The sequence below is a fragment of the Symphodus melops genome, assembly GCF_947650265.1.
Source record: "Symphodus melops genome assembly, chromosome: 8".
NCBI classification, from domain to species: domain Eukaryota; kingdom Metazoa; phylum Chordata; class Actinopteri; order Labriformes; family Labridae; genus Symphodus; species Symphodus melops.
In genome coordinates, this window is record NC_136698.1 from 186,779 (window position 1) to 209,983 (window position 23,205).

Sequence of the window (23,205 nt, forward strand, 5' to 3'; positions counted from 1 at the left end):
AGGTTAAAGTGACGTCTACTTTACGCCCGGTTAAAGTGACGTCTACTTTACGCCAGGTTAAAGTGACGGCGTCTACTTTACGCCAGGTTAAAGTGTTGTCTACTTTACGCCAGGTTAAAGTGTCGTCTACTTTACGCCAGGTTAAAGTGACGTCTACTTTACGCCAGGTTAAAGTGACGGCGTCTACTTTACGCCAGGTTAAAGTGTTGTCTACTTTACGCCAGGTTAAAGTGTCGTCTACTTTACGCCAGGTTAAAGTGACGTCTACTTTACGCCCGGTTAAAGTGACGGCGTCTACTTTACGCCAGGTTAAAGTGACGGCGTCTACTTTACGCCAGGTTAAAGTGACGGCGTCTACTTTACGCCTGGTTAAAATGACGGCGTCTACTTTACGCCTGGTTAAAATGACCGCCTGTATCCAGTGACGCGGTCGAGCCTGGAGCCGCTCTCCGTCTCGGCGTGTTCGAGACCTGAGGCGGGCGCTTTGTTTGCATCTTGAAGGCCGTTTTTGGTTTCAGCTGTAGTGGATCACAAACATAAATAAAAACCATTCAGAGACGCGACAGACGAGACGAGCCAACAGCAGCGTTCACGAGTTCGACAGAAACACGACAGAACAAACGGCAGATTGTAAAAAGGTGGCGAGTGGCGGGAAGAACCACCAAGCACGCGCACATGAAAAAACCCAACAAACTAAAGTCCAGGAATGATTAAAATATTTGATTGGAATAAAACATGATTGCATACGTAGAAATAATAAATCAAACGGGTAACAGCAGTACGAAACACCAAACACAGGAATATATCTGACACACATCAACTGTAAACATGTACAGAGGCATGACGGGAGATCGTTTACAGAGGTCAGGGTGACCTCAGGAGTAAGGCACAGGGATCATCTGAAGGCCGAAGTAACAGAGTCCAGACTGAGACCAGAAACATTTTTGATCAGAGTCCATATTTAAGACAGGGCCAGGACGCCACAGGACGCCAAACGGGAAGGTTTAACGAGGACCGCCGCTCGTCTGAGAGGAAAGATAGAAGTCGGAGGAGAATGGAGATTTGGTGAAGGTCCAGAGTTCTCGGGAGACAAAGCTACGAGGGCTGGCTTTAAATCCAAACCAGGGATCAGAGTCAAGAAGGCAAGAGAGGCTGAAAGGTAACGTTGTCATGATAAGAACACGGCGACCACGAGAACACGATGACCGTGAGAACTCTGGGTTCTTAAATCATGACAAACTCCGAACACACTGAGGTTCCTCGTAACGACCCCTCCCCCTCCTCTAGTCGAGGAACCCTTCTGGAGTTTATCAATAGACCCCAGACTTCACGGGGTCTCTGCAGACGGGGCGTTGGAATCACTGGAGTGTACTGGACCCCATCAAGTCCCCCTGAAGGCTCATATGGAGGACTTGGAGAAGGAGACTCGCAGGTGGTGGTTTTCTCCCAGGTCGTGGTTGTGGAACTCGATGAGGGACTCAATGGCCTCTTCCACTGAACCCATCTGGATCAGGGCCATCTTGTGGTCCTTCCTAAAGGAGAGACCAACAGGAGCTCATCAGATCCGACATAAGTCCTGGTTTAGAACAAAGACAGGGTTTAGGACCCGGCCTGCTTCAGGGCAGGGTCCCAGGGTCGGAGCTACAGAAAGGTTAAACTGTTAGACAGGTTCAGTACAGGGGGGCGAAGGGATCAGGGCCCTCATCCTAGTCCAGACAGGAACAAGGATCTGGACTAGGATACAGGTTTTAGGGTAAGAAGTTTGTCCCTCAGAGAACAGACCTTTTGAGAGCGCCATGCATAAACAAGACTTGGGGGTACGCTCAAAGACTAAGGGGTCGGACCGGGGCTTTGGGGGGTGTTAGCATTAGGCTAGCTTGTTTTGAATAAACAGGCAGTAGGGCGGAGAAGGGTTCAACGAAACGACCAGCTTCAGGATGAGACAATCAGGTATCAGAGAAACGATGACATCATAATGGCGGCGAGCGTCGCCGTGTAATCAATGAGAGCGGAAGACAGAAGACTCACTGGAAGAACTTGAAGGCCTTGACTTCAGCTCCTGAGCTGGAGAACAGCATCCTGAGGTCTTCTTCAACCACAGACGGGCTGCGGGTAGAGAGGAGTTCAGCATTAAAGGTCAACCACATTACGTGTCATTGAGCGGGCGCCACACGGGGCGGAGCACTCACGGGATGTTGGAGAGATGTAAGGTGGCTGAAGGAGGGAAGATGTTGGAGTAGTTTTTGGAGCCGGGTTTCTTGAAGCGGTGCAGGGGGGAGCTGCTGTAGTCTTTGGTCAGACCCTGGTCCTCGTGACCTTCACGGGGAAGCTGCACGCTGGTGTGTTTGGACAGCGTGATGCGCAGAGACTTCCCGTGAAGCTGCTGGCCGCTCAGGTGGCTCATGGCTGCGAACAGACAGGTGACAGTCACTGCTCACGTTTCAGTCAAACACACGATGCACGTCCGCCGTGTCTGTGACCACGTTTACAGCTGTGGCGCACACGGCTCCATCGCTTCTTCAACAACGATTGGGACGTCAATGGCGCCTTTCTGAAAAACTTTAACCATTTTAAATGCGAAGCACGCAGACAAAAAAAAGACGGTTGTTGCTTCTTCACCGGGCGGCCGTCCTATCACGGCTCTTTGAAAACAACTGTAAACAGATCGTGATGGGTCGAATAAGGATCAAAATGTGGTGAGTCATAGACCAACAGGGGGGAGGAGCCTAACGTGAAAACACTCTGAAGGTGTTCAGAGAGACTCTAAGCTGCGATGGTCAAAGCATCAACACGCTGAGATAGCATTCATTCAGCACGAGACACACTGAGCATGTGCAGAAGGTTACCTAGCTGAGCCACACTGAGCATGTGCAGAAGGTTACCTAGCTGAGACACACTGAGCATGTGCAGAAGGTTACCTAGCTGAGCCACACTGAGCATGTGCAGAAGGTTACCTAGCTGAGCCACACTGAGCATGTGCAGAAGGTTACCTAGCTGAGCCACACTGAGCATGTGCAGAAGGTTACCTCGCTGAGACACACTGAGCATGTGCAGAAGGTTACCTAGCTGAGCCACACTGAGCATGTGCAGAAGGTTACCTCGCTGAGACACACTGAGCATGTGCAGAAGGTTACCTCGCTGAGACACACTGAGCATGTGCAGAAGGTTACCTCGCTGAGCCACACTGAGCATGTGCAAAAGGTTACCTAGCTGAGACACACTGAGCATGTGCAGAAGGTTACCTCGCTGAGACACACTGAGCATGTGCAGAAGGTTACCTAGCTGAGACACACTGAGCATGTGCAGAAGGTTACCTCGCTGAGCCACACTGAGCATGTGCAGAAGGTTACCTCGCTGAGACACACTGAGCATGTGCAGAAGGTTACCTAGCTGAGCCTGGGTGCTGTCCGACATCTGAACCAGAGCGTTCTCCTTCTTGTTGAACAGGATCTTCACCCTCATCACGTCTCCATAAACACCTTCACAGAAAAACACAAGTTTAAGTTGCTGTTAAAGTGGGCGGGGCTTAAAGACAAAGACAGTATAAACCCTCCAGAGGTCAGTGAGTGACTACGTGGCCTCTGCTCCATGACTTTATCAGATTTACATGAACACTTTAAGGAAGTGCAGCGGGGAAATTAAGGTCAAGGGTCAGAGGAAACTTAAAGGTCAGATCACACTGAGTGGAGCTATGAATTATGGGAGTGTTGGCGTCTGATTCATGATGAGGACGTGCAAACCGAAAGGAACCCAGCATGCAAAAACAGGAGACAATAAATGCAGCTTTACGTTTTACAACATGTGAAACCTGTGAGCGGCGAAATAGACTAAATTATAGACAGGATCAAATACAGGATCAGATACAGGATCAGATACAGGATCAGATACAGGATCAGATACAGGATCAAATACAGGATCAGATACAGGATCATATACAGGATCAGATACAGGATCAGATACAGGATCAAATACAGGATCAAATACAGGATCAGATACAGGATCAGATACAGGATCAGATACAGGATCAAATACAGGATCAGATACAGGATCAGATACAGGATCAGATACAGGATCAGATACAGGATCAAATACAGGATCAGATACAGGATCAGATACAGGATCAGATACAGGATCAGATACAGGATCAGATACAGGATCAAATACAGGATCAGTGGATTTACAACAACACACTTCACACACATGATGAAGAGGAGCGAGGACACTGATTGAAGAGGAGGAGGTCATGTGACCTTGAATGACTCTTTAGAGGTCAGACCTGATCACAAAAACTCAAGGTGCATCTCTGAGGTAAAGCTGCAAATATTGTGAGTAAAACTCAAATCCAAACAAATCAAAATCAGAAGACACGTTTGTTTCCATTTAACCAAAACAACAAACAGGAACTTGTCAGTGATATTTCAAAATAAGACGAGTGACAACATACCGAAGAGAATAAAGAGGCAGTGGGGCGTAACTCTCTTTAAAGACAGCAGAGAAGGCAGCGGAGGGACAGGACAGGTAAAGGTGGGAGGGCAGGACAGGTGGAGGGTCCAATACGTTTCCATGGCAACAAATTAAAAAGGGAAACAAAAACAAAAAAAAGACAGATGAGGGATCAATCAGAGGGTTAATCACTTTTGGAGATGACGGGTCAGATATAATGAGGAGGATGTGTTTACACACGACTGGACAAGCGTGTGTGTGTGTGTGTGTGTGTGTGTGTGTGTGTGTGTCTGTCTGTGTGTCTGTGTGTGTGTGTGTGTGTCTGTCTGTGTGTCTGTGTGTGTGTGTGTGTCTGTCTGTGTGTGTGTGTGTGTGTGTGTGTGTGTCTGTGTGTGTGTGTGTGTGTCTGTCTGTGTGTGTGTGTGTGTGTGTGTGTGTCTGTCTGTGTGTGTCTGTGTGTGTGTGTGTGTGTCTGTCTGTGTGTGTCTGTGTGTGTGTGTCTCTGTGTGTGTGTGTGTGTCTGTGTGTGTGTGTGTGTGTCTCTGTGTGTGTGTGTGTGTGTGTCTGTCTGTCTGTGTGTGTGTCTCTGTGTGTGTGTGTGTGTCTGTGTGTGTGTGTGTGTCTCTGTCTGTGTGTGTGTGTGTGTGTGTGTCTCTGTGTGTGTGTGTGTGTCTGTGTGTGTGTGTGTCTCTGTGTGTCTGTGTGTGTGTGTGTGTGTCTGTGTGTGTGTGTGTGTGTGTCTCTGTGTGTGTGTGTGTGTGTGTCTGTCTGTCTGTGTGTGTGTCTCTGTGTGTGTGTGTGTGTCTGTGTGTGTGTGTGTGTGTCTCTGTGTGTGTGTGTGTGTGTGTGTGTGTGTGTGTGTGTCTCTGTCTGTCTGTGTGTGTGTGTGTGTCTCTGTGTGTGTGTGTGTGTGTGTGTCTGTGTGTGTGTGTGTCTCTGTGTGTGTGTGTGTGTGTCTGTGTGTGTCTGTGTGTGTGTGTGTGTGTGTGTGTGTGTGTGTGTGTGTCTGTGTGTGTGTGTGTGTCTCTGTGTGTGTGTGTGTGTGTGTGTCTCTGTGTGTGTGTGTGTGTGTGTGTGTGTGTGTGTGTGTGTGTGTGTGTGTGTGTGTGTGTGTGTGTGTGCCCCACCTCAGGGTTGAGGTTGCTGATCAGCAGGACACAGACTCCAGCAGGGAGCGGGGGGAAGCCCAGCCTGGTGGCCCCGGGGAAGGACAGAGAGGCCAGGCCTCCGGGCAGGGAGGGGAGGCTCAGGCCTGGATAGGGGAGGGAAACTGGGAGAGGTGAGATGAGTGAACATCAGAGCTGCAGGACACACGACGGACGCACACTGATGATGTCACAATCACAACTACCTTCACCATATCAGGATGTTTAGTAAGGTTATTAAACGAACTATGAGCGGCTGATTCTATCCCAGAACGATGTCACGTGATGAAGCCTCTCTCTCTCTCTGAGCTCAGCAGGTGAGACTCACCTGCAGGTTGGAGTGTGAAGGCTGGTGGGAAGGCGTGAGTGGCGCCGGCGTACGGAGAAGCTGAGATGATACCTGGAGCTGCAGAGAGGAACAACACCTGAGCTCCTCTGACTTTATGAATGCATGTTTCCTGTGTGTAGGTGTGCAGGTCTCACTGAAGGCCGTGGCCATGGCCGGGTGCTCCATGGCGGGCTGACTGTCTCCAGAGGGCAGGTCCGGTCTGGTGAAGTCCCGGCTCTTCTCGTTGTTGTACTTGACGTTGAGCGTGGTGAGTTTGGAGAAGCTGATCCTCAGAGTGCAGCAGCCGTTATAGATGTTCTGTCCGTCCAGAGACTGAAAGAGAGGTCAGAGCTGAGAGAGCGCACGCCGCCCGTCCAACATGCTAATGATGCTAATGAAGCTAGCGTGTTCGTTAGCGTGTTCGTCTGTCTCCAAAGAGAGGAGCTCGTTAGCATGCAAGGCTACACACACGACCTTACTCACCAGCTTAGCAGAATGAGCGGACACTCCGTCAGGATACTGCAGCAGAGCCTGAAACTGACTGTTCTTAGTGAAGACGATGATCCTCAGCACCGTGCCGAACTTAGAGAAGATCTGAGGACGACACGAGAGAGCGGCCGAGCACACGTTAGAAACGTTACGGACGTTAGAAACGTTACGGACGTCAGAAACGTTACAGACGTTAGAAACGTTTCACACGTTAGAAACGTTACAGACGTTAGAAACGTTACAGACGTTAGAAACGTTTCACACGTTAGAAACGTTACAGACGTTAGAAACGTTACGGACGTTAGAAACGTTTCACGCGTTAGAAACGTTACAGACGTTAGAAACGTTTCACACGTTAGAAACGTTAGACGTTAGAAACGTTTCACACGTTAGAAACGTTACAGACGTTAGAAACGTTACAGACGTTAGAAACGTTTCACACGTTAGAAACGTTACAGACGTTAGAAACGTTACGGACGTTAGAAACGTTACAGACGTTAGAAACGTTACAGACGTTAGAAACGTTTCACACGTTAGAAACGTTACAGACGTTAGAAACGTTTCACACGTTAGAAACGTTACAGACGTTAGAAACGTTACAGACGTTAGAAACGTTTCACACGTTAGAAACGTTACAGACGTTAGAAACGTTACGGACGTTAGAAACGTTTCACACGTTAGAAACGTTTCACACGTTAGAAACGTTACAGACGTTAGAAACGTTACACACGTTAGAAACGTTACGGACGTTAGAAACGTTTCACACGTTAGAAACGTTTCACACGTTAGAAACGTTACAGACGTTAGAAACGTTACAGACGTTAGAAACGTTACGGACGTTAGAAACGTTTCACACGTTAGAAACGTTACAGACGTTAGAAACGTTACAGACGTTAGAAACGTTTCACACGTTAGAAACGTTACAGACGTTAGAAACGTTACGGACGTTAGAAACGCTACGGACGTTAGAAACGTTACAGACGTTAGAAACGTTACAGGCGTTAGAAACGTTACGGACGTTAGAAACGTTACGTTAGAAACGTTACAGACAGAAACGTTTCACACGTTAGAAACGTTACAGACGTTAGAAACGTTTCACACGTTAGAAACGTTACAGACGTTAGAAACGTTTCACACGTTAGAAACGTTTCACACGTTAGAAACGTTACAGACGTTAGAAACGTTTCACACGTTACAGACGTTAGAAACGTTTCACACGTTAGAAACGTTACAGACGTTAGAAACGTTTCACACGTTAGAAACGTTTCACACGTTAGAAACGTTACAGACGTTAGAAACGTTACAGACGTTAGAAACGTTACGGACGTTAGAAACGTTTCACACGTTAGAAACGTTACAGACGTTAGAAACGTTACAGACGTTAGAAACGTTTCACACGTTAGAAACGTTACAGACGTTAGAAACGTTACAGACGTTAGAAACGTTTCACACGTTAGAAACGTTACGGACGTTAGAAACGCTACGGACGTTAGAAACGTTACAGACGTTAGAAACGTTACAGACGTTAGAAACGTTACGGACGTTAGAAACGTTACAGACAGAAACGTTTCACACGTTAGAAACGTTACAGACGTTAGAAACGTTTCACACGTTAGAAACGTTACAGACGTTAGAAACGTTTCACACGTTAGAAACGTTACAGACGTTAGAAACGTTTCACACGTTACAGACGTTAGAAACGTTTCACACGTTAGAAACGTTACAGACGTTAGAAACGTTTCACACATTAGAAACGTTTCACACGTTAGAAACGTTACAGACGTTAGAAACGTTTCACACGTTAGAAACGTTTCACACGTTAGAAACGTTTCACACGTTAGAAACGTTTCACACGTTAGAAACGTTTCACACGTTAGAAACGTTACAGACGTTAGAAACGTTTCACACGTTAGAAACGTTACAGACGTTAGAAACGTTACAGACGTTAGAAACGTTTCAAACGTTAGAAACGTTACAGACGTTAGAAACGTTACAGACGTTAGAAACGTTTCACACGTTACAGACGTTAGAAACGTTTCACACATTAGAAACGTTTCACACGTTAGAAACGTTACGGACGTTAGAAACGTTACAGACGTTAGAAACGTTACAGACGTTAGAAACGTTACAGACGTTAGAAACGTTTCACACGTTAGAAACGTTACGGACGTTAGAAACGTTTCACACGTTAGAAACGTTTCACACGTTAGAAACGTTACAGACGTTAGAAACGTTACGGACGTTAGAAACGTTACGGACGTTAGAAACGTTACGGACGTTAGAAACGTTTCACACGTTAGAAACGTTACAGACGTTAGAAACGTTACAGACGTTAGAAACGTTTCACACGTTAGAAACGTTACAGACGTTAGAAACGTTTCACACGTTAGAAACGTTACAGACGTTAGAAACGTTTCACACGTTAGAAACGTTTCACACGTTAGAAACGTTACAGACGTTAGAAACGTTACAGACGTTAGAAACGTTACAGACGTTAGAAACGTTTCACACGTTAGAAACGTTACGGACGTTAGAAACGTTTCACACGTTAGAAACGTTTCAGACGTTAGAAACGTTACAGACGTTAGAAACGTTTCAAACGTTAGAAACGTTACGGACGTTAGAAACGTTTCACACGTTAGAAACGTTTCAGACGTTAGAAACGTTTCACACGTTAGAAACGTTTCACACGTTAGAAATGTTACAGACGTTAGAAACGTTACAGACGTTAGAAACGTTTCAGACGTTAGAAACGTTACAGACGTTAGAAACGTTTCACACGTTAGAAACGTTACAGACGTTAGAAACGTTACAGACGTTAGAAACGTTTCAAACGTTAGAAACGTTACAGACGTTAGAAACGTTTCACACGTTAGAAACGTTACAGACGTTAGAAACGTTACAGACGTTAGAAACGTTTCAAACGTTAGAAACGTTTCACACGTTAGAAACGTTTCAAACGTTAGAAACGTTTCACACGTTAGAAACGTTACAGACGTTAGAAACGTTACAGACGTTAGAAACGTTACGGACGTTAGAAACGTTTCACACGTTAGAAACGTTACAGACGTTAGAAACGTTTCACACGTTAGAAACGTTACAGACGTTAGAAACGTTACAGACGTTAGAAACGTTACAGACGTTAGAAACGTTTCACACGTTAGAAACGTTACAGACGTTAGAAACGTTTCACACGTTAGAAACGTTACAGACGTTAGAAACGTTACAGACGTTAGAAACGTTTCACACGTTAGAAACGTTACGGACGTTAGAAACGTTTCACACGTTAGAAACGTTACAGACGTTAGAAACGTTTCACACGTTAGAAACGTTACAGACGTTAGAAACGTTACAGACGTTAGAAACGTTTCACACGTTAGAAACGTTTCACACGTTAGAAACGTTTCACACGTTAGAAACGTTACAGACGTTAGAAACGTTACAGACGTTAGAAACGTTACAGACGTTAGAAACGTTTCACACGTTAGAAACGTTACAGACGTTAGAAACGTTACAGACGTTAGAAACGTTTCACACGTTAGAAACGTTACAGACGTTAGAAACGTTTCACACGTTAGAAACGTTACAGACGTTAGAAACGTTTCACACGTTAGAAACGTTACAGACGTTAGAAACGTTACAGACGTTAGAAACGTTTCACACGTTAGAAACGTTACAGACGTTAGAAACGTTTCACACGTTAGAAACGTTACGGACGTTAGAAACGTTACAGACGTTAGAAACGTTACAGACGTTAGAAACGTTTCACATGTTAGAAACGTTACAGACGTTAGAAACGTTACAGACGTTAGAAACGTTTCACACGTTAGAAACGTTTCACACGTTAGAAACGTTACAGACGTTAGAAACGTTACAGACGTTAGAAACGTTTCACACGTTAGAAACGTTTCACACGTTAGAAACGTTACAGACGTTAGAAACGTTACAGACGTTAGAAACGTTTCACACGTTAGAAACGTTTCACACGTTAGAAACGTTTCACACGTTAGAAACGTTTCACACGTTAGAAACGTTACAGACGTTAGAAACGTTACAGACGTTAGAAACGTTTCACACGTTAGAAACGTTTCACACGTTAGAAACGTTACGGACGTTAGAAACGTTACGGACGTTAGAAACGTTTCACACGTTAGAAACGTTACAGACGTTAGAAACGTTACAGACGTTAGAAACGTTACAGACGTTAGAAACGTTTCACACGTTAGAAACGTTTCACACGTTAGAAACGTTACAGACGTTAGAAACGTTACAGACGTTAGAAACGTTTCACACGTTAGAAACGTTTCACACGTTAGAAACGTTACAGACGTTAGAAACGTTTCAGACGTTAGAAACGTTTCACACGTTAGAAACGTTTCACACGTTAGAAACGTTACGGACGTTAGAAACGTTTCACACGTTAGAAACGTTTCACACGTTAGAAACGTTACAGACGTTAGAAACGTTTCACACGTTAGAAACGTTACGGACGTTAGAAACGTTTCACACGTTAGAAACGTTACAGACGTTAGAAACGTTACGGACGTTAGAAACGTTACAGACGTTAGAAACGTTTCACACGTTAGAAACGTTACAGACGTTAGAAACGTTTCACACGTTAGAAACGTTACAGACGTTAGAAACGTTACAGACGTTAGAAACGTTACAGACGTTAGAAACGTTTCACACGTTAGAAACGTTTCACACGTTAGAAACGTTTCACACGTTAGAAACGTTACAGACGTTAGAAACGTTACAGACGTTAGAAACGTTACAGACGTTTCACACTCAGTGTTTTTGTGTCTTTGTGGCACGATGAAGCCCCGCCCAGCTGCTGACTCAGCAGGTGAATCAAATGGAACAGGTCACTGTCTTTGTTACCTGGCAGAGGGCGTCCAAGGTGACGGGGTAAACCAGATTCTCCACCACGACCCTCAGCACCGAGCTCGGCGCCACCACCGCTGTCGTGTCCATGTGAGGCGTGCTGAGGGCCCGAAGAGCCGCCTGGGCCCTCTGAGAGACAGGAGGGGAATATTAACGGACGCTGACGTGGTGTGGGTGCTGGACAGATGCTAACGGGTGCTAACGGGTGCTACGAGCACAGAGCGTGGTTACCTCCTGGTTGGGCGAGTTGTCGGTTTTCAGCTCTTTGTGGTTGGAGAACTGGACGTAGACGGGATGGTGTCTGATGATGGGCATCATCGTAGAGTAATAACCCACCATGTTCTGAGCCGCTTCCTCAGAGTTCATCTCCAAGAAGGCCTGCAGGGACACGCAGGACGGTTACCATAGCAACAACACCGCCATAAGCTGTACACACTGCAGACGCAAGTAGGTACCTGGTTCTTGGCTTTGAGCATCAGCAGGTTGGTGATGTCTCCAAAGGGCAGACCGAGGCTGATCACCTCGGTCTCCGTGATGTCGTTGGGGAGTTTGCGGATGTGGATGACCCTGGACGGTGAGCCGGGACCTCGGATGTCACCTTTGAACTTCTTACTGTCGTTGCCATTGGCTACAGAGGACAGGAAGAGTGAGACAGGTGATCATGAGCTCATCACAACATGTTCATGTCTGCTGTACAAACAGGCTGTTTGAATGGGTGTGTATGTGACTTCCTGTGCTGCTGCAGCCAGCCTCTAGTGGACACTCCAGGTACTGCAGGATGTTACACTTCTGCTTCCTGTTTCAACATGAGAGATTGCTGCATCTTTGGATACTCCTTTTCACAATGCATTGTGGGAAAGGACTTCAGAGTGGCGTGCTCTCTGCTTGTTTGGCACGCTGTGATGTCAGAGGTGTTGTGATGTAAACTGACCTGCGGTGCTCATGATATACGGGCAGTTTGACACGTTGGGGAAAAGCTCGTCAGATCCTCTCTGAAACATAAAGAACATCAACGTTTAACTCATCATCACATCGCTCTGAGGTCACCACGACCACGAGGAGCTGACTGACAGCACAGCAGGCTGCAGAGACCACACACACACACACACACACACACACACACACACACAGAGACAGAGACAGAGACAGAGACAGAGACAGAGACAGACAGACAGACAGAGACACACACACACACACACACACACACACACACACACACACACACACACACACAGAGACAGACAGACAGACAGACACATACAGAGACAGAGACACACACACACACACACACATACAGAGACACACACACACACACACACACACACACACAGGTGGGTCTCTGCTCCCTCAGGTGTGTCTGACAGGCTGAGTGGAACCTGAGCAGGTTTCTGTTCAGATCTTCTTTCTGCTCCAAACATGAATAATAGAACAGAAACCTGAGACCAGATCCTGCTCCCGTCTCTGGACCTGAACCTGCTGCCTGACAGCTGCTGACCCCCAGACCCAACACCTGTACCAGACCACAGAGGGGCCAAAACCCCCCAGACCCAACACCTGTACCAGACCACAGAGGGGCCAAAACCCCCCAGACCCAACACCTGTACCAGACCACAGAGGGGCCAAAACCCCCCAGACCCAACACCTGTACCAGACCACAGAGGGGCCAAAACCCCCCAGACCCAACACCTGTACCAGACCACAGAGGGGCCAAAACCCCCCAGACCCAACACCTGTACCAGACCACAGAGGGGCCAAAACCCCCCAGACCCAACACCTGTACCAGACCACAGAGGGGCCAAAACCCCCCAGACCCAACACCTGTACCAGACCACAGAGGGGCCAAAACCCCCCAGACCCAACACCTGTACCAGACCACAGAGGGGCCAAAACCCCCCAGACCCAACACCTGTACCAGACCACAGAGGGGCCAAAACCCCCCAGACCCAACACCTGTAACAGACTACAGAGGGGCCAAAACCCCCCAGACCCAACACCTGTACCAGACTACAGAGGGGCCAAAACCCCCCAGACCCAAAACCTGTACCAGACTACAGAGGGGCCAAAACCCCCCAGACCCAAAACCTGTACCAGACTACAGAGGGGCCAAAACCCCCCAGACCCAACACCTGTACCAGACTACAGAGGGGCCAAAAAACCCCCAGACAAACCACACGGTCTGATGATTCTCAAGTCTTGTTTCAGATCCACTTGGATCCAGCAGGGCTAATCTTTGATCTGTGGTCAGCTATGAGTTCCTGTTGATGGCGTTCACGCCGCGACCACGCCCCGCTGTGTCTCTCTGCGTTACCATGTTCCGTCCGGCTTTTGGTGAGCACGCCGCTGTTGATTCAGCCTGAGAAGTAAACAAACAGCAATGGTCTCCAGATGTTGCCCCCCCTCCCTCCCCCCACACACACACACACACACACACACACACACACACTTTACATCTGTGGTTTTGAACGTCTCATTCGGACCTCTTAGTCCTGAGCGGATCGTGCAGTACGAGGGTACTAAGCCCCTCCCCCTCACTTTGAATGAACTTCCTGTCCAATCAGCCTTTGATTAGATTATTTATGTCCAGGTCAGAGCTCGAGTGTGAAGGATAGGACACAGCAGAGACAAGCAGAGGACGCCATGCAGGAGGAGGGGGAGGAGCCTACCTTAGAGCCAACTGTTAAATCGAGGTGGACACTGTGAAGAGAAGACAGGGTGTTAGCAGCAGCGAGGAGAGAAACACAACGTGAGGTTAAAGAGAGGCTGCCTGAGCAGACGAGCGCAGGGGGGAAAACACCCAGCCGAGAGGAGGCTCAGAATACGCAGCAGCTGCACAGGAAGTGAGGTCACAAACCTCCGTCATAAACCTCCACACGCCGTGATGCGTTCGCCGTCGTCATGTAAAGAGAGCAGTTTAACACGTTTCCATGGAGACCAGCAGCCTCTCCTCGGCCACACAGCGTGGAGTAAGTCAACGTCGTACAAACACGCCGTTTAGACAGGCGTGCGCTCGCTCACCTGGCTCATTAAAATAACAGCCATCGTTTCAAACTCAGCAGCAACACGCCGAACATTAGCACGCTAACACGGCTGCAGCCCAGGACCAGCTTGTTCTCGACTCCTTCGAGTGGACACGAGTGGCGTGGAGGCTCAGGATGGTGGAGGTGTGGTTGCCGTGGACGATCTCGGCGGTACTGACCTTTTCGTTTACTGTCGCAGCCTTGTGGTTTAAACGCCACTGATGAAGTGAGAGCAAAGATCAGGAAGTGGACCGAACCGTAACTGAAGAGCGCTAACATTAGCATGCTAACACTGCAGGTGTTTCAGGTGTTCTCAGTATGTGCGTACACGTGATAGTGACCTTCATCGAGACTCTTCCTCGCTGTCAGCCATGTTTAACATTTCAAACCCGTCTGAACACGGTGAAGATGTTCCTTCTGTTTTAAACAGCTGATTAAAGGTCGACCAATCAGAGCGTCTCCTTCTGTACAAGTCCATGAGCTTTTCAAATATCGGACCCATACCGTCCTGTCACTTAGCGAGCTGACACCAGAGGGCGGAACTAGTTACACAGAACCGGCCTATCACAGGTCGCAGAGACGCCTGACAGTGGGATGGACACACGGGGGGGGGGCGTGAGCTCTGAGTCAGTCCGCCTGCGTTGGAGCGATCTCTGCTGGTCGAACACCTTCAACGTTCACTCCGGAGCAAAAATCCATTTCAAACATAAAACAGGAAGCTGGCACTGATGACTTCCTGATAGCGTGCAGTGGCAGCGAGCCTTTCTTGGTCGCCAGGTTTCATAGCCGTGTGACGTCTTGTGAAGCTATGAAAACACTTAAATAACCACGGTGGCATACGGACGCCGTACGTCACGCCTGTGGAAGTGAAGCGTGCTGCAGCCGTGTTCAATGTGGCGTGAGACGCTGCAGAGAAAAGACGAGGAGAAACCGGCTGTTCAGGCTGAAGCTGACCCTCGGGGCGAGAATGAGCCCTGACAAAGCACAAATATTCCCAGCAGGAAGTCTGACAGTCTGCAGCTCGTCGATCAACGCCAACACGGGACTTATTATCCTGATTAACACAGGACACGGCGTGCCGTCTGTGGCGAGCTGCAAACACGCTCATCGGGAAAGAAGACAAGTTCAGGCCCCGTGTCCACATGGCAGGAAAGCTCACTGGCTGTGGGTTAAGGACTACGTGTCCGTCCCGTCTCCATGACGACGGCCGCTGCTCCGTTACTTTTCACTGCGTGTTTTATATCAATAAAGACGTTAAAGAAAGGTCAAAGGTCAGACTGTACTTTCCTACACACCCCATAATCAAAGGACACCTGTTCTTCTTAAAGTGCACGCATTATGAAAACATGAAATAATCCATCCTTTGTGATCGGACCCCCCCGACCTCCGCACTACTAAAACTCAGGGGGCGGGGTCACTGCATTTAAAGAGACGCACACCAAAACAGAGCATTCAGAGAGAGCTGGTTTCTACAGGGTCACAGACCTCCTCTGCTGCTTGAGTGGGGGGCTGTTTGGGGGGGGGGGCTGTTTAAAGGGGGGGATGTTTAGGGGGGGCTGTTTAAAGGGGGGGCTGTTTAGGGGGGAGATGTTTAAAGGGGGGATGTTTAGGGGGGGCTGTTTAAAGGGGGGGATGTTTAGGGGGGGCTGTTTAAAAGGGAGGCTGTTTGGGAGGGCGGGGCTGTTTGAAGTGGGGATCTGTTTAAGGGGGGGACTGTTTAGGGGGGGCTGTTTAAAGGGGGAGATGTTTGGGAGGGCGGGGCTGTTTGAAGGGGGGGCTGTTTAAGGGGAGGACTGTTTGAAGGGGGGGCTGTTTAAGGGGAGGACTGTTTAAAAGGGAGGCTGTTTGGGAGGGCGGGGCTGTTTGAAGTGGGGATCTGTTTAAGGGGGGGCTGTTTAAGGGGGGAGATGTTTGGGAGGGGCTGTTTAAAGGGGAGGCTGTTTGGGAGGGCGGGGCTGTTTAAGGGGAGGACTGTTTGAAGGGGGGGCTGTTTAAGGGGAGGACTGTTTAAGGGGGGGGCTGTTTGAAGTGGGGACTGTTTGAAGGGGGGGCTGTTTAAGGGGGGGCTGTTTAAGGGGAGGACTGTTTAAGGGGAGGACTGTTTAAGGGGAGGACTGTTTAAGGGGGGGGCTGTTTGAAGTGGGGACTGTTTGAAGGGGGGGCTGTTTAAGGGGAGGACTGTTTAAGGGGAGGACTGTTTAAGGGGAGGACTGTTTAAGGGGGGGGCTGTTTGAAGTGGGGACTGTTTGAAGGGGGGACCGGGTCTGTTTGACGGGGGGGGGGGGGCTGTTTGAAGTGGGGAGCTATTTTAATTTAAACAAGGTTGATGTGTACTATAAGAACACTAACCATCGTTTCACACTCAGGTAATTTGGTGGTCGGTCCACCTGTAGATGGTTATGACGTCAGGGAGAAAATTAAGGGGATCTTTACAGGTTAGAAGTTTTGGAGGTGTTTTCAGGGCGAAGAGCCTCAACCAATAGGATCGATTAAAAACACACATGTGTTCAGGCAGAAACACTGTTAAATACATTTAGATTAAAATGCTTCAAGAGCTGTTGTTTCTATTTTCACCTCTAATTTGTTTTTATTCTTATTATCTTTACTGTTCTCATTACTGACTGAGGTGATTATGAGGATGTTTCCGGTCTTAGTCCGGTTTAACGTGAAATAAACACGGTAAATCTGCCTGACTGTGGAGGTGTGCCCGCACTGATGCTAACGGCTAACTCGGCTAGCTTCTGATGCTAACGGCTAACTCGGCTAGCTCAGCTTCCTGTTACAAACACAACTATCCCGCCGCATGTGTTAACTCTAAAAACACCGTTTAAGGTGCGAATCCTCCTCACCTGCCGCCAGGTGAGGGTTAGCGCTCTGAAAAGGAGCTCAAAGAGGAGCAGGAAGCAGCTTTAATGTGAGTGTTGATGTGGAATAACTCACCCGTCCATCGCACAACACGGAACTACGGAGCAACAGGTTCCAGCCAGCGGGACGAAATGGCACCCTGCTCCGGTGAGGAGCACATCTGATTGGACGGGCGTCGAGATATGTGGGCGTTTCTTACCGAAGCGGACTTCTGATTGGTCGGTTTGATAAGACGCTACAACAACAAAAGGCTCGAGATTCCAACGAGCTGTTTCTGAGGGAGAGAAAGCGGACTACTGTTTTTACCCGGGTTAGACAGAGAGTTATTAATGTTTTTACCCGGGTTAGAGAGTTATTAATGTTTTTACCCGGGTTAGACAGAGTTACTAATGTTTTTACCCGGGTTAGACAGAGAGTTATTAATGTTTTTACCCGGGTTAGAGAGTTACTACTGTTTTTACCCGGGTTAGACAGAGAGTTACTACTGTTTTTACCCGGGTTAGACAGAGAGTTACTAATGTTTTTACCCGGGTTAGACAGAGAGTTACTACTGTTTTTACCCGGGTTAGAGAGTTACTAATGTTTTTACCCGGGTTAGACAGAGAGTTATTAATGTTTTTACCCGGGTTAGAGAGTTATTAATGTTTTTACCCGGGTTAGACAGAGAGTTATTAATGTTTTTACCCGGGTTAGAGAGTTACTAATGTTTTTACCCGGGTTAGACAGAGTTATTAATGTTTTTACCCGGGTTAGACAGAGAGTTATTAATGTTTTTACCCGGGTTAGAGAGTTACTACTGTTTTTACCCGGGTTAGACAGAGAGTTACTAATGTTTTTACCCGGGTTAGAGAGTTACTAATGTTTTTACCCGGGTTAGACAGAGTTAGTAATGTTTTTACCCGGGTTAGACAGAGTTATTAATGTTTTTACCCGGGTTAGACAGAGAGTTATTAATGTTTTTACCCGGGTTAGACAGAGAGTTATTAATGTTTTTACCCGGGTTAGAGAGTTATTAATGTTTTTACCCGGGTTAGACAGAGTTATTAATGTTTTTACCCGGGTTAGACAGAGTTACTAATGTTTTTACCCGGGTTAGACAGAGTTACTAATGTTTTTACCCGGGTTAGACAGAGAGTTATTAATGTTTTTACCCGGGTTAGAGAGTTATTAATGTTTTTACCCGGGTTAGACAGAGTTATTAATGTTTTTACCCGGGTTAGACGGAGAGTTATTAATGTTTTTACCCGGGTTAGAGAGTTATTAATGTTTTTACCCGGGTTAGAGAGTTATTAATGTTTTTACCCGGGTTAGACAGAGAGTTATTAATGTTTTTACCCGGGTTAGAGAGTTACTAATGTTTTTACCCGGGTTAGAGAGTTATTAATGTTTTTACCCGGGTTAGACAGAGAGTTATTAATGTTTTTACCCGGGTTAGAGAGTTATTAATGTTTTTACCCGGGTTAGAGAGTTATTAATGTTTTTACCCGGGTTAGAGAGTTACTAATGTTTTTACCCGGGTTAGACAGAGTTACTAATGTTTTTACCCGGGTTAGAGAGTTACTACTGTTTTTACCCGGGTTAGACAGAGAGTTATTAATGTTTTTACCCGGGTTAGAGAGTTATTAATGTTTTTACCCGGGTTAGAGAGTTATTAATGTTTTTACCCGGGTTAGACAGAGAGTCATTAATGTTTTTACCCGGGTTAGAGAGTTATTAATGTTTTTACCCGGGTTAGACAGAGTTATTAATGTTTTTACCCGGGTTAGACAGAGAGTTATTAATGTTTTTACCCGGGTTAGAGAGTTACTAATGTTTTTACCCGGGTTAGACAGAGTTATTAATGTTATACCCGGGTTAGACAGAGAGTTACTAATGTTTTTACCCGGGTTAGAGAGTTATTAATGTTTTTAACCGGGTTAGAGAGTTATTAATGTTTTTACCCGGGTTAGACAGAGAGTTATTAATGTTTTTACCCGGGTTAGACAGAGAGTTATTAATGTTTTTACCCGGGTTAGACAGAGTTATTAATGTTTTTACCCGGGTTAGAGAGTTATTAATGTTTTTACCCGGGTTAGAGAGTTATTAATGTTTTTACCCGGGTTAGAGAGTTACTAATGTTTTTACCCGGGTTAGAGAGTTATTAATGTTTTTACCCGGGTTAGAGAGTTAGTAATGTTTTTACCCGGGTTAGACAGAGAGTTACTAATGTTTTTACCCGGGTTAGAGAGTTACTAATGTTTTTACCCAGGTTAGACAGAGTTACTAATGTTTTTACCCGGGTTAGACAGAGAGTTACTAATGTTTTTACCTGGGTTAGACAGAGTTATTAATGTTTTTACCCGGGTTAGAGAGTTAATAATGTTTTTACCCGGGTTAGACAGAGTTGCTAATGTTTTTACCCGGGTTAGACAGAGAGTTACTAATGTTTTTACCCGGGTTAGACAGAGTTACTAATGTTTTTACCCGGGTTAGACAGAGAGTTACTAATGTTTTTACCCGGGTTAGACAGAGTTACTAATGTTTTTACCCGGGTTAGACAGAGAGTTACTAATGTTTTTACCCGGGTTAGACAGAGAGTTATTAATGTTTTTACCCGGGTTAGACAGAGAGTTATTAATGTTTTTACCCGGGTTAGACAGAGAGTTATTAATGTTATACCCGGGTTAGACAGAGTTATTAATGTTTTTACCCGGGTTAGAGAGTTACTAATGTTTTTACCCGGGTTAGACAGAGAGTTACTAATGTTTTTACCCGGGTTAGACAGAGTTACTAATGTTTTTACCCGGGTTAGACAGAGAGTTACTAATGTTTTTACCCGGGTTAGAGAGTTATTAATGTTTTTACCCGGGTTAGACAGAGTTACTAATGTTTTTACCCGGGTTAGACAGAGTTACTGATGTTTTTACCCGGGCTAGACAGAGAGTTATTAATGTTTTTACCCGGGTTAGACAGAGTCATTAATGTTTTTACCCGGGTTAGAGAGTTACTAATGTTTTTACCCGGGTTAGACAGAGAGTCATTAATGTTTTTACCCGGGTTAGACAGAGTTACTAATGTTTTTACCCGGGTTAGACAGAGAGTCATTAATGTTTTTACCCGGGTTAGACAGAGTTACTAATGTTTTTACCCGGGTTAGAGAGTTATTAATGTTTTTACCCGGGTTAGAGAGTTATTAATGTTTTTACCCGGGTTAGACAGAGAGTTATTAATGTTTTTACCCGGGTTAGAGAGTTATTAATGTTTTTACCCGGGTTAGAGAGTTATTAATGTTTTTACCCGGGTTAGACAGAGTTATTAATGTTTTTACCCGGGTTAGACAGAGAGTTATTAATGTTTTTACCCGGGTTAGACAGAGAGTTACTAATGTTTTTACCCGGGTTAGACAGAGAGTCATTAATGTTTTTACCCGGGTTAGACAGAGTTATTAATGTTATACCCGGGTTAGACAGAGTAATTAATGTTATACCCGGGTTAGACAGAGAGTTACTACTGTTTATACCCGGGTTAGACAGAGTTATTAATGTTTTTACCCGGGTTAGACAGAGTTATTAATGTTTTTACCCGGGTTAGACAGAGTTATTAATGTTATACCCGGGTTAGACAGAGTTATTAATGTTTTTACCCGGGTTAGACAGAGTTATTAATGTTATACCCGGGTTAGACAGAGTTACTACTGTTTATACCCGGGTTAGATAGAGAGTTACTACTGTTTATACCCGGGTTAGACAGAGTTATTAATGTTTTTACCCGGGTTAGATAGAGAGTTACTACTGTTTATACCCGGGTTAGATAGAGTTAGTGGGCGTTGTCCAGACTAAACAGCGGCACGTTTGCATGTCTAAACCCCATGTGGCAGAACATTCATTCTCCAGTTGCCATAAATAATTCAATAAAAGGCACGTACATGTAGACACAATCTATCCAGACAAACTGATGTTAAATAGGAGTCTTAATGTACAGTGGCTGGTAAGTGCAAACCAAGACTACAATGACTCATTTCCACCAAGCGGTTCAGATCGGAAGGGTACCCATTTATTGGTGTTTCTACCTTCAAGCGTTGGGAATGGTACCAAAATAATGGATCCATACAATCCTACTTTTTGGTAGCCTTCTATTGGGTTGCCATGGGTACTGATCCAACCCTAAAGGGTCCTTTGGTAGGACAACCCTACATATGCTGCAGAAGAAGAAAAGATAAGAGGGTATTTCTGCAGCTGCATACAAGAGAGACAGCTCCAGTCACTTTACAGTTGAAGATTATCACAATAAAAATACATAGAGTTTTTATTCTGTGTTTTGGTAACGTCACCCCGACACATCCACACACTGATGGTAGGGGTCTGTGTGTCGAGGGTCCATTCAAACACTTTAACTCCCTGAAAGGATGAAAATACTCAACAGGTGTGTGTGTGTGTGTGTGGAGTGTCGAGTGTCATGCTGATGAATAATTCGTCCACATGCTGCTCTTCAGAGGATTACTTTGTGTGAAGGAACATGATCCAACATGAATATTTTAAAACACACACATACACACGCACACGCTGGTCTTGTGGATCATCTTTGGTACTTGTTTCCACCAAGCAGTCCGGTTCAGTTCAGTTCAGTTCGGTACAGTTACCATTTATTGGTGTTTCATCTCAAAAGTGATACAAAAATAACCGATCCATATCGTCCTACTTTTTTGCTACTATTTTGTTGTGGCACAAAGTGTAATGATCCTTTTACACACAGAACAGGATAGATGTTGGTGCTTTAGGATGACAGTGATGTTACATTTACAACGTCTTGGTTGGAATTTCTATAGTTAATAAATGAAACTGAGAAGATTCACAACCTGAAAAACAAACTGCGGTATCTGACCGGTAGGAGGCAGTGTTGAATTTATGTACATTTAATATGCTGGTTACGAGGAATCTAAGCGACACGTGATTGGGCGGACTCACTCCGTCAGCGCTTCCTATTGGCTGCTGAGGTCGCCCCGCCGGAGGAGAGAAGAAAGAGCGCCATAATTAAACAGCGTTAAACTCGTCTTTCCTTCCGACTGTTTTCGGTTAAATTAGCGGAAACGTGAGCACGCTGGTTAAACTTGAGTTTGTTGCGTCGTTGACTCTTCATATATTAGAGACTTTCGTTTCCGGTATGTTAAGCTAACTGAAGCGGCTGATGCTGTTAGCAGGAAGCTAACGAGGCTAACGGTCGGTCCGCGGTGTTTCAGTGTTTTGCTTCCCGCTGACGGTGAGCCTGTGTCGGCCTCGGGACGGATGAGCGTCCCGGTGAACCTCCAGGCTCTGCCGTCCAGAGTGTTTGAAGAGAACATGAAAGGAAGGTGAGTCCTCCCCTTATCATACTTTATCATAATTAAAGACTGGTTGAATCCTCCCGGGGACTAAAACGTTTGTTTTTTATTGAAAGTCATCAGATTTACCAGAAACAACCTGGAGCCATGTTTACAGAGTTTATAATTAAAGACATTAAAGTTATGGGTTTAAGAGACAAGAAATAAAACTGACATTTTATTAAGTTACTACTGTGGAGGAGGTATGATTAACTTTACTGTCTACAGAAGAACTAATAAATATAAACAATAAACACATGTAAACAGTAAATTCACAGCAGGATGAGTAAGGTTCAATAATCAATAGATGGATTTACTGTGATGACTCAGAATCTGTGTTGTAATAAACAGTAAATGAATCTCTGTAAAGAGATTTAACTCACAACGAACATTCAGCTGCTTCCTGACACACTGAGTGACGTCACTCACCCTCAGATCAGCTGGTCACCTGAGGCCGAATCACCTTACAGTTAGGGCTAGTTTACCCCACACTGTGGCTGTCTCCTAAACCGTCTCCTGTCCTTGTAGTTCGTTCTGATTGGTCTAAAATGCAGTATGAGAGCTCGTCAGGATGTCGTACTGATTGAGGGGAAATCTGCAGTCTGCATCAGACCAGTACTGTTTCCCACAATGCAAAGCAGCAGGTCAGAGGTCAGAATGAGGGACAGAAGATGTTAGTGTTCCTTTAACGCCACGTTT

General features: G+C 46.0%; 2 protein-coding genes across 3 annotated transcripts in view; one reads left to right on the forward strand and one right to left on the reverse strand.

Annotated features, from left to right (window-relative positions):
* Positions 1-699: 699 nt before the first annotated feature.
* Positions 700-17,321, reverse strand: ptbp1b (polypyrimidine tract binding protein 1b). 2 transcript variants are annotated; one of them, XM_079351468.1, is made up of 15 exons: positions 17,247-17,321; positions 13,953-13,983; positions 12,221-12,281; positions 11,745-11,917; positions 11,521-11,667; positions 11,287-11,418; positions 6,400-6,510; positions 6,072-6,249; positions 5,917-5,994; positions 5,571-5,695; positions 4,445-4,478; positions 3,387-3,479; positions 2,190-2,406; positions 2,029-2,106; positions 700-1,532 (listed from the first exon to the last, which is right to left on the reverse strand). In XM_079351468.1, exons 1-15 carry the CDS (start codon positions 17,252-17,254, stop codon positions 1,400-1,402), a joined length of 1,599 nt encoding a protein of 532 aa, XP_079207594.1. In that variant the 5' UTR covers positions 17,255-17,321; the 3' UTR covers positions 700-1,399. The 2 variants fall into 2 exon arrangements, with proteins under 2 accessions (XP_079207594.1, XP_079207593.1); XM_079351467.1 differs by having other exon boundaries at positions 5,571-5,713.
* A 4,758-nt stretch (positions 17,322-22,079) lies between these two features.
* stil (STIL centriolar assembly protein) overlaps positions 22,080-23,205 on the forward strand; it is a 9,443-nt gene continuing 8,317 nt past the window's right edge. Inside the window, exon 1 of the mRNA XM_079350299.1 lies at positions 22,080-22,497. Coding sequence (XP_079206425.1) covers positions 22,433-22,497 — 65 coding nt within the window. The 5' untranslated portion in view covers positions 22,080-22,432. The remainder of the gene's footprint in view (positions 22,498-23,205) is intronic.

Excerpts from the sequence above, each read along its gene's own strand:
- ptbp1b (XM_079351467.1), bottom strand. Across the intron at positions 2,407-3,386 it reads CAGCACCCAGGCTCAGCTAG|CCATGAGCCACCTGAGCGGC; the intron begins GTAACCTTCTGC and ends GTCTGTTCGCAG. Across the intron at positions 1,533-2,028 it reads AAGGCCTTCAAGTTCTTCCA|GAAGGACCACAAGATGGCCC; the intron begins GTGAGTCTTCTG and ends TCTCTCCTTTAG.